The sequence below is a fragment of the Pteropus alecto genome, unplaced genomic scaffold, assembly GCF_000325575.1.
Source record: "Pteropus alecto unplaced genomic scaffold, ASM32557v1 scaffold175, whole genome shotgun sequence".
In the NCBI taxonomy this organism is placed as follows: Eukaryota; Metazoa; Chordata; class Mammalia; order Chiroptera; family Pteropodidae; genus Pteropus; species Pteropus alecto.
The window spans coordinates 928,575-940,497 of record NW_006437739.1 but is presented as its reverse complement, the minus strand read 5'-3'; the positions used below and the strand labels follow the sequence as shown (position 1 = coordinate 940,497).

The window sequence follows — 11,923 nt, the reverse complement described above, 5'->3', positions numbered from 1 at the left end:
TCCTTTTGTTTCCACTTCTTGTTTCAAACTGCAGTTCAACAATGAGTGGGCTGCAGGGTCAAAATTAAGGAAAGCTACTTTTTAATATTCCAGTATTAAATGCTATTGATTATTTCTTGTTTATTTCTTTGTTTTGTTTTCTTATTTGTAGAAAGAAGTATGTGACTAGGAAGGGACATGTGTACTAGGTTAGAATTAGAATTGGAATTTTAAACATAGAAGGTTTTTTAATACAGTGATAATTCTAGTTAACAGTCATGCAAGACTACTAAAACTTCATTGTGACTCATATTTTAACTTGTTTTAGCTTCCAATATATGGATGCAGTTACTTTAGTAAAACATTAAATAAGTAGAAGATATTTCATTTTGTTTTGCTAAAGCCTCCACACAATTTCTATTTTGGACAACACAAGAAATACCACATGCATACATACAGACTATTGCACATATGCAGTCATGCCTAGGGAAATGGAATCTTCAGTTCTCTTCACATTTGCTTATATATTTTTATAAATACATGCAAGAGGTTTTGCACAGTGAATGACCCATTTATCTCTGTAAGCATATATTACTCATAAAAACTTATATAGAAGGTAAAGATAGGAACTAATATACCAGTTTATATTTCTAAAAAACTTTTCTATCATACTGAGGATATGGCAATCATATATCTATGATTTTCTAAAACCGTCTTATTATAAGATATTCTATCTTGCTGTCAGAACATGTATACTGGTTTTTTGTTTGTGCAGTATGTTCACCATATGTATTTTGGGCCTAATTCTTCCCTTAAGTGCAGAGGGAGCAAGTAGACAAAAATAAAGGCCTGTCTGTTGCCACTGACAACACTAGAACTGTATCCTTCTCAGCTTTCAGCATTCCCCAAAGAAGCGAGTACCAGACAGATATAATCACTAACAATTCTCTTGCAACATTTGCCTACCTCACATGGCCCCACATAGAACCTTCCAATCCTCATGGACAAACCCTCACTTTGATGTTGGAAATTCTATTATTCTAATAGAACTTTGGTCATGTTACTTAAGGCTCTATCCCTATAAAAACATTCAAATACACTTTAAGCTTCAGCACTGCAATATATACTATAGTGTGTATAGAATGAATGAGTTACTCAGTTTTGTCTTGCAAGTTTTGTTTTTTATAAAACTTGAAGACTGTAGAGAGAATCTGGAATCAGTACTGGAAGCAATCAATACAAGGAGAAAAGGGAGGTGAAAATAGAGAACAACTATTGTCGTTATTTATTCACTTAAGTAGCATTTATTGCCAAGCATTGTGGACTTCTACATCTAACCACAAATAGACTGGTGCTAATGGATGATACTACCCAATTCTGCATATTCTATTGGTTTGTTATTTGGATGTTGTTTATTTGAACAGATTAGCTAGTTCCAGGAAAAATAATCTTTATTTTTTTTTTCAAGTGCAATTTCAGTTATTTAAAATTTTTCATTTTGTTTATAAATGGAATTGATGTTATTATGATATTTTGAAAAGATGAAATAATTAGAACACTAGCATTTATATATAATCAATGTATACATTTTCTTAAGGTTGTCTATCTTTTTTTTCATTCTTGCAGCAAACAGGACTTTGAGTGTACAGATGAGGTAAGTGTAAAAATAGCTAAAAATTAAACATAGTTGATAACAAAGCAGATTCTAATATTTGTACTAATAATATTATGTTTGTTTGGTACCTTTATTAGACTGGAAACACAGGGTAGTGAAGGAAATAATGATCATTTTGCCTTTAAAATTATATAACCATTTATATCTTTGCAACGGCTCTAAAAGTAATAATCATAAAAGTAGTAATCATTCACGCAAAAAAGTTTTATCAGCTGCAACTTTATGATTTAATTTTTTTGCTTATCAGAATATTTAAAAAAATCATCGACCACACACTGTCTGCTTTATAAAACCGAAACCTACATTAACTTAATAGTAAATTTAGTTTTAATGTATTTTGAAACCTTGTATGTTCCATGACAAAGGGCCAGAAACTTGAAGTAGTTTTTCAAATATTAATTCTATCACATATGCACATTTTGTTAATAATTACTTTTAATGGAATAAGTAATCAAATAGAGAGAAAAATGATTTCAGTGTAATAAGAAAGCACAATGGCCTCTTTTGTGTTCATTTTTTTATCTTTGTTTCAATGTATTGATATACTACATTCATTACAATTATTCACTAAGCCCTATATTGTCTTTAAGACATACCGACTTCAATTCAGCTTATGTAAAATTAGTTGAAGCTTCTCAATGTTGCTATGGCAACATTATAATCTTTGAAAAGTCACACAGCTCTATAAAAATTCTCAAAAAAAAAACCCTTAATTTTATTTTATTTGCCTAAAATTTCATTGTTTAAAGGATCAGCTTCTAAAATGTCATATCTACACCCAACAAAACTCCCAGAAGGTTGCTGAAAGATACAAGAAAATAAAGAGTATTTAATGAGATTTAAGAGGCCATCCTTTTGTTTTTAAATTGCTCTTCTTAAAAACTAGAAATGAAACATCTGATTGGTTGCCCAAAGCTTCTCCCTAAAATGCCTGAAATTCAAGGTTCTTCCTATGGTATATGTAGTATAATCAATTTTTAAAAAGTAAGAACTGATAAGGCTGGAAATGAAGTTTGTAGCCACTATTACCTGAAAAGTTAAGTAATCTTTTGATATCCCTAAAAATATGTCTGCTGCACAAATCTGTGGACTACTGACCCTCAGTTTAAAATACTAATGTGTAACTGTTCAATGGATATTCCTCTTTTCTTACAGTCAGAGGACATCGAATCCTTGATTCCTAAAGGATTGTCAGAGTTTACAAAACAGCAAATTCGCTATATTCTGCAGGTGAGATGGGGTCAAGAGTGGGTGTGAGAGCAACACTAACAAACCCCTAGGTTAGGGTGCTTCCCTTAATTAAGAACAGAAAGTTTCAAATAAAAATCTTGTTTCACAAGGGTTGATTATATTTTGATTAAATAAGGGCTGTATTATAATTTCGTCAGTCCATCAGGCACTAGTATCGAATGACTAGCATTCAGGAGAGCATTCTATAGATATTATTCCTTGCTGTGGAATGCCTTTATTCTCGCCTCATCGCTGTAGCACAACCTGACTCTAACTTCTAGCCTTCGCCCTCCTCTTCTCCATTCTACTTTCTAACTCTCCCTACCCTACCCCTGGCAGTGAGAGATGGAAAGGCAAGTGCCTTGCTTTTCCTAAATTGTGTAAGGCTAGAGACCACTGGAGCAAATGCCCCTACAATGGAGAGACAGATGAAGATCAGTGGTAAAGAAGTACAACTAAAAAGAATACATGTGTTTGCCAAAAAAGGACTCTAAAAATAATCTAGTTTTGTCTAGTGAGAACAATTTCTAAGTTTGATATTTGATCGCAAACTTTTGTTGATTGTCCAAATATTGGATCTGGTGTCATATTTGAAAATTTAAATGAAAATTTTTAGTGGCACACAGTCTGTATCATAAAGAGACATTGATGTTAGGAACACATATACTCTGCAGAACCTGAATCTTGGAGACATCCTTGATATTATCTCTGGTGGTGGGATGTTCATCCAATGTGCATTCAAGGCCTATTTCTATTAAAAACTCTTTCCAAGGATCTTTGCATCTAAGTTCATGAGAAACATTGGTCAGTAGTTTTCTTGTGTTATTTTTAGTTTTGTTATCAGGACAATAATACTAGCTTCATAAAATGAAATGGGAAGTGTTTCTTCCTTTTCTATTTTCTAGAAGAGAGGGTATAGACGGTAATAATTATTTTTTAAACATTTGGTAGAACACTTCAGTGAAAATATCTGGACCTGTAGATTTGTTTTGCAGGAGTTTTTAAAATTCTAATATCAGTGCCTTAATAGGTCTATGCAAATTATCTGTTTCATATTGGGTGAGTTACGGTAGCTTATGGTTTTCAGGGAAGTGGTCCATTTCATCTAAATTGTCAAATTTCTATGTATATAGTTGTTCATAGTATTTTCTTATTATTCCTTAGATGTCTTCAGGATCTGTATTACTGTCCTCAATTTAATTGTTGAAAAAAAAATCTTTTTTTTTTGTCAGTCTTTTTGGAGGCTTATCATTTTTATTGATTTTTTTTTTCCCAAAGAACTACATTTTAGTTTTATCAGTCTCTACTTTTTTTCTGTTTCTACTTACATTGATTTTTGCTCTTGTCTGTATTATTTATTTCATTTGCTTGCTTTGGTATATTTGTTCTTTTTTGTCTAGTTTCTTGATATAGGAAGTTAGATTAATGATTTGAGACCTTTTCTATTTTCTAATGTAAGCATTTAGTGCTACAAATATCTTTTCATCATGATATTAGCTGTGTCCTGCAAATTATGTGTATTTTCATTTTCTTTCACTTCTATGTATTTTTTATCCCCTTTTAGATTTCTGCTTTGACCCGTGGATTATTTGGAAGGATATTGTTAAGTTTCCAAGTGTTTAGAGATTTTTCCTGTTGTCTTTTTGTTATTGATTTCTAGTTTGACTCCAATATGGTCAGGGAACATACTCCATATGAGCTCAATTATTTTGAAATAGGCAAAAGAAATAGTCTATCGTGGTATATGTTCCATGGGCACATAAAAGGAATGTGTATCTTTCCTGTTGGATGGAGTCTTCTGTAAATGCTGGTTAGATCCTTTGGTTGATAGTGTTGTTGAGTTCTTCTATATTCTTGCTCATTTTTTGCCAAGTAGTTCTATCAGTTGCTGAGAGGAGTATAGAAGTCTTTAGATATAAGTGTGAATTTGTCTATTTACCCTTTCAGGTCTACCAGTTTTTGTTTCATAAATTTTGCAGCTATTGTGTTTGGTGCATAAACATTTAGAATTACTATATCTTCTTGGTGGGTTGACTCTTATATCATTATGTAATGTCCCTCTTTGTCCCTGGTAATTTTCTTTGTTCGGAAGTCATTTTTTTTCTCTTTTCTTTTTAAAGTTAAATTTATTCGGGTGATATTGGTTAATAAAATTATATCGATTACAAGTGTACAGTTCTATAATACATCATCAGTATATTGCATTGTGTTCACCACTTAAAGTCAAAGTCTTTTTTATCTAATATAAATACAGCACACCTGTTTTCTTTTGACTAATGTTTGCACAGTAAATTTTTTTCCAACTTTTTATTTTCATTATATATATTTTAATTTTCATTATATTTGAAATAAAGTTCTTGTAGAAACACATAGTTGGGTCATGTTCTGACTGTGTCAATCTATGTCTTTTAATTGGTATATTTAGACCAAATTGTAATTATTATGTTAGGGCTAGATCTGCCATTTTTATTTCATTTTCTCTGTTATTTGTCTCCCTGTTTTCTTTGTTATGCTTTCCTGTGGATTACTTAAACATATTTGAGAATTCCATTTTGATATATCTCTAGTGCTTTTGAGTGTACCTCTCAGTATAGGTTTTTTAGGTGTTGCTCTAAGTATAACATTGTATATCCATGACTTATCCTAGTGTACTGGTGTCAACATTTTATCAGTTTCATTGAACCGCAGAAAATTTTGCTTATTTTTTCTCTCTTTACCCTCCACACGTATAATTGTCTTAAATATTTCCTCTACATGCACTGAAGTCCACATCAGACAATCAGTGTTATATACTTATTGCTGCAATCACCACATATAATTTAGAAAACACAAGAGAAGAAAAACCTACTCTGTTTACCCATATTTTTGCTTACCATGTAATTTCTTCCTTCTTGATGCTCCAAATTCTTTTTATTATTTTCTTTCTCTTCGGAGAACTTCCTTCAACCATTCTTTTAGGGTAAGTTTGCTAGTGACAGATTCTTGCATTTTTCTTCATGTGAAAATGTGATTTCCCCTTAATTCTTAAAGGATATTTTCATTAGATACACAATTTTCAATTGACAATTTTTTTCTTTGAGCACTTAAAAATGGTATGCCACTTCCTTCTGGCCTCTATGGTTTCTGATGAGAAATCTACTGTCATTTGAATTGTTATTCCCAATAGTGAAGATTTTTCTTGCTTTCAAGATTTTAAATTTATCTTTAGTTTTAAGTTTGACAGCTTTGGGGGTAGGGCATGGATTTCTTTGGATTTATAGTATTTGGGTTTTGCTCAATTCCTTGAATCATTTATGGGTTTTGTTAATTTGGGGAAGTTTTCAGTTAATAATTTTTCTAATACTTTTCAGCTCCACGCTTGCTTCTTTCTTTCTAAGACTCTGATGACATGAATGTTAGATATGTGTTATACTCCCAAAGGTCTCCAAAACTCTTTTCAATTTTTTTTCAATTTATTTTCTCTCTGATGTTCAGATAGAGTACTTTCTATTGCTCTATCTTCAATTTCACAGATTCTTTGCCCTTTAGTTTTCATTCTGTTTTGTAGTCCATACATTGAGGTTTTTGTTTTTCTTAGTTATTGAGCTTTTCAGTTCTAAAGTTTCTAAAACTTCAATTTAGTTATTCTTTATATCTTCTATTTCTTTTCTGAGGTTTTCTGTTTTGTTGCTGAGATATTCCGTTTTTTATTTGTTTTAAGTCTGTAATTTCTCATTGAAGCATTTTTAAAGATGTCTGCTTCGAAATCCTTTACAGGCAATTTTAACATTTCTATTATCTTGATGTCAACATCTATTGTTTTTTTTTTTTTTTGTCAAGTTGAGATTTCCCTGGTTTTTAGAATAAGTGATTTTTTTTTTTATTGAAACCTGGACATTTTTAGTATTATGTTATGACTTTGGATCTTATTCAAATCTTCCATTTAAGTAGGCCTCCTCTGATACTGAAACAATAGAGAAAGTGAGGGTACTTCCTGTTACTGTCAGCTGGGAGTAAAAGTCCAAGTTCCCCACAAAGCTTCTGTTGACACTGGTCAGAAAAAGAGTTTCTTGTTCCTCCTGAGCAGGGGTAGGAATTGTGGTTCTCTATTAGGTCCCCACCTTTTTAGCACCAGTTTGGTTAGGGAGGAGTGCTTCATTACTGTTCTCCACTTGGCCTCACTGACACTGCAAGGTGAGTGATCTCATTTGCATTGGGTAGTCATAAAACTCCTTATTCTCCTTCAAGCATCCTCTTGACATCGCCCTAGCAGGGAGGCAAGGCAGCATCTCACTACTGATGAATAAGATGAAAGCCTAGGCTCTTTTCACAGTCTCGAATGACATTATAGTTCCTGAGATCTCATTTTTGCCCAGTGGGGATGAAAGTCCCATCTCTCCACCCTACTTTTTCTAACACCAACCTGGTGATGGTATTGGTGCACATTTTTAGGGCCCAGTGAGAAGGAAGACTAGGTTCCCTTCCTGGCCTTCGATGGTTTGGGTGGGAGTAGGGTTGCAGGGTTTTTTGTTTGTTTGTTTCTTTTTTTTATGGTGTTTGGCTGGAGTAGAGTGATTACTGTTTGAAAGTTCTCTGCCCTTTTCATGGTCCTTTGGCTACAGAGAGTAGGATTTTCTAGGAAATTTTGTTGTCTGTATCTACTGGTGTTTCTGGATTACTAGTTTCCCCAATATCAATCTGTGATATATGAAGCAAAAGGTAAACCCGGGAATTATCTTCTGTGTCATTCCTCAGGTCCCAGTGTTCTTAACCAGACTTCTTTCTTTTTCATCTTTCAGTCTTTTTATGATTGTTTTATATATAATGTCCAAGGCTTTTATATTTAGCAGGAGAAATAGGAGAAAAGCATTTCTACTTCATTTTTCCAGAAATAGAAATTGCCTTTTTTAAACCATTTTTCTTTGAAGAAATTAGTTTAACCTAGTGAAAGGGTTTTTCTCCTTCCTCTTTAAAATTTGAAATGTTTATATACTTTAAGGTTAAATATAACTAGTTTATTCTCATCTTAGGCAAAATTCATGCATTGGTCAGCATACTTAGGAAGATGCATTTCATTATTTGAAGGTTGACTGCTTGATATTTTCTAATTTTTAATAAAGAGTGAGATAAAAGGAGTCAAATATGTAGGGACAGAAAGAAATCTAACTATGGGTGGTGAACACAATAATATATACATTGTATATATGTACATTGTATATATGGTGACATTGGTTAACACAGTTTCGTTAACCAATATCACCATAATAAAAATAAATAAATTTTAAAAAAAGGAAATCTGAGAATTTGCTGATAAATTTCTGTCTTATGATAAAGATGATACTTCATCACAGAAAAAATAATAGACCCTGTTCTAATCATATAGCTATGATCTCTTCAGGAGTATTGTTTGAACTATTTATGCATTTTATTAACAATATTACCATATCAAAAATAAAACTATTAATAAGTTTTACTTGTACAAACAGAAAAATAAGATCACTATTACTTATATTGCTTATTTTTAAATGCCAGTAAAAATAAACTATCAATTGTTTCTTCCTCCAGATGAGGGGTATGTCTGATAAATCACTCCGGCTGGTGCTGTCCACGTTCAGCAACATACGGGAGGAGCTTGGACATCTTCAAAATGACTTGACAGTAACATTTATTTTGATTTTTCTTTCCAAAGCCTTTTTAGTTTCTACCTTCCTAACATAGAAATCAAAGCATTCAGTCTACCTTGTTAAAATTTAATACAACAAAAATTTAAAACAATAATATTAATGCTCGCCCTGACATAGCTATTTTCTTGAAACAATTAATTGTGTCTGAGAGAGGAGAAAAGAGCTGTCCCGTGTGAAAATGAAAGTTGGGAATGCACTTATTAATTAGTTTATCACTAAGGTAATTTAATGCTTACAGGCAGGGAGTAGCTTATAAAATTAGAACAGTCTGACTCATTGAATGGGAATTTCCCTCTTTTCAGTAATAATAAAGCACATACTGAATTTCTTTGAATACTTAGAAATTTCATTTTCCAAGAAGTTAACCTTTTCTATTTTTCATTTTAATTGGTGTTCTTGGTGCCATCAACTTGATACATTCAGAATACTTTCCATACAATGAATAACTCCTTGAGGACTTTGGAGTGTGTTTTTTTTGTTTCTGGGCTCTGATGAACACATTTAGAGTCTGCTTTGAAAATCCACCACCTGCTGGGATTAACAAAGAGTCTTTGTAGATTGGGGCAAAACATTAAAATCATTCATAAGGTTTTGCTTAATTGCACTTTGAATTAGTCAGTCCATCAATGATATTTCTTTCAATGCAGGTTTTTAAAGTTTCGAAACTTTTTTATCCTAACTTGTATTTTGCTTAACTTTTAAGAATTCTGTTTTATTAAACAACTACAATGAAAATGCTTATTTAAACCTCTCAATGTGACTGTGGACGCATTTCTGTAATTCTGAGTCATAACAAATAATTTTGTTTTCAGTCACTGGAAAATGACAAGTTAAGACTTGAGAAAGACGTGGCATTCAAAGAAACACAAATAAAAGAATATGAAGAACTCTTGGCATCAGTGAGAGCAAATAATCGTCAGCAGCAGGTAAGGTGATATTTTCACTGATGATAAACTAGATTGATAGCTTTTCCTATGCACAATTACTGGTACATTGGAGTTATGAGATACAATCCAGACAGAATTAAAATATGCCAGAACAATTCGTTCATATGAGAATTGAGTGGCTTTGGACATTTCCAATGATTGAAAACCCTCTCAGTAAAGCAGATAACCTTATGTATATCAGATATAAAGTATATGTAGTCTATAATTATTTGTGCTGTTGGGTGACAAGAATTGTATAAATATTGAAAACCTAAGTTCATTCATTGATTTAATCTACTAACATATCGATGAAAAAAGTTTTTGTATTGATTTTAACATGTGTTTGCTCAATTAATAAATGAAATAATCACCTCTAGAAGTGTTCTCCAGATGTCTGAGCAGAGATGATTTCTAGGAAATTGTAATGAGTGTTTAAGGCTGATCCCTTCCCAAGCTTCACTCCCATGACAGTCTCAAAATTTTGCTCAGCTTCCAATTGTCACATGAATAATCAGGCATATGGTCATCTTCGTTCCTACTAGAAGGCAGAGAATAGTATTGTCAAAGAGTAGCTAGAGTCAGATTGCTAAATTGGTACATTGAAAATTCATCTAGTCTTGACTCTTTCTCACTCAAGATAGGCAAGTCAGACTAAGGGTGTGAATTTAATATTTTACATGGCTGATTTTACTTATCATTTAATGGTAAATATATAAGAAAACTGGGCATGGAAAAATATTTGCTTTACTTAACTGAATTAATTAACTAAAAATGAACTCTCTCCTACCCCAAAGTAGAATCCATTTGTTTTATTTACTTGTGTCTTCTTTACAGCAAGGACTTCAAGACTCAACCTCAAAATGCCAAGCATTGGAAGAAAACAATCTCTCTCTTAGACACACATTATCAGACATGGAATATAGATTAAAAGAATTGGAATACTGTAAACATAATTTAGAGCAAGAGAATAAGAATCTTAGAATGCAGGTATTAAAATTTTGTTTTAAATATATGTTATTGCCTTAGTTATACCATTGTAATCCTAGCATTGGAAAAAATATATCCTATTCATCCTGAGAAAATACATGGACTGCTTTCTGATGGTCTCACATGCAGTTAGATCTTATCTCACTGCCATTTGGGCTTTATAATTCAATTCCTAAAAATCGTTCTCATTATTTCAATGTCTCATTTAATCACATGATTTCCATCTAATAAGTTTTTAAATATAATATGTATTTCCTTCATAACGATCAAATTACAGAAAATTATTTTGTCTTGGGTAGGTTTCTGAGACTTGCACAGGCCCAATGCTGCAGGCTAAAATGGATGAGATTGGCAACCATTACATGGAGATGGTAAAAAGCTTAAGAATGGAAAAAGACAGAGAGATCTGCAAGCTAAGGGTATGTTGATCCGACACTGCATAAATACACAGGTCAGCACAGACTTTCTAATAAATTAATGAAGGTTTCAAATTTAAAGCTACAAAGGAAAATCAAGTGAAGGTAGAGTTTTAGGAATATGCCATAGAATCTTTTGTTTAAATACATATCACTGTGTATAGAATATTGCTAATATGTTTTCTAACTTATCTTAGTCTTTTCTAGGAAAGCAAAAGAAGACAATAAGTTCAGGGTTTTGGTTTTTAATTTTTATTTATTTGGTGGCAGAGGGAACTCTTTATGATCTTGTCTAAAGCATGCTTATGCAGGTAAGAGCAACATTTGAGATTATCCTTCAAAGCCACAGTTGGATCATAAAAATCTTCACTTGACTTTGAGGGATGATACAGAGGAAGAACTTTGTCAAACATAAGGATGAAAACAGCATTGAATTATTACCTGTAATTGGCATCAAAATTAGAGTGATATTTGTGAAAATAAGTATCCATTGCCTTATCTTGTAATTCTAGGTCAAATTGACTAACTCTTAATCTGCTGATTCCTAAATGTAGCTAAATATACTTAAATATTTTAATGGAAAAACTGACTACAGATTTTTCTCTCCAAATATCATTGTGTAGTCTTTAGCAAAAATCAAAATGAAACAAAATAAAATTTGTTGGAGAGCCTATTAATTTTTCTAGCTGATTTCCTCCACTGTTCTCTTTTCCATCTCAACGTTATCAATAACACTTTAAATAACCTAACAGCCATCTATGTGCACATAATGTAATAAAGAAGAAAATGGACAGGATTTGGAGTCATAAGACTTGTCTTAGGTTTGCAGTTATGTTTCTTATTAGATATATAACTGTGTTATTTAACCTCTGGATCTCATTTACCTCTTTTGTATATAATTATTATAATAATACTTATTTCACAGGGCTGCTGTGAGGACTGAGGTAAGCCATGCAGGAAGAGTATTTTGAGAATTGCAAATCACAATATGATATTAGTTATTATTATTATTTAGTTTTCCTTAATTAGTATTTAAAGGAATCTAAG

The 11,923-nt window shown here is 32.1% G+C and overlaps 1 protein-coding gene across 2 annotated transcripts in view; it reads left to right on the top strand.

Moving 5' to 3' along the window:
- POF1B (POF1B, actin binding protein) overlaps positions 1-11,923 on the top strand; it is a 79,017-nt gene that overhangs the window by 56,008 nt on the left and 11,086 nt on the right. For both annotated transcript variants that reach the window (XM_006914779.1, XM_006914778.1), the window contains exons 8-13: positions 1,606-1,633; positions 2,810-2,884; positions 8,429-8,521; positions 9,360-9,473; positions 10,308-10,460; positions 10,760-10,879. In XM_006914779.1, coding sequence (XP_006914841.1) covers positions 1,606-1,633; positions 2,810-2,884; positions 8,429-8,521; positions 9,360-9,473; positions 10,308-10,460; positions 10,760-10,879 — 583 coding nt within the window. The remainder of the gene's footprint in view (positions 1-1,605; positions 1,634-2,809; positions 2,885-8,428; positions 8,522-9,359; positions 9,474-10,307; positions 10,461-10,759; positions 10,880-11,923) is intronic.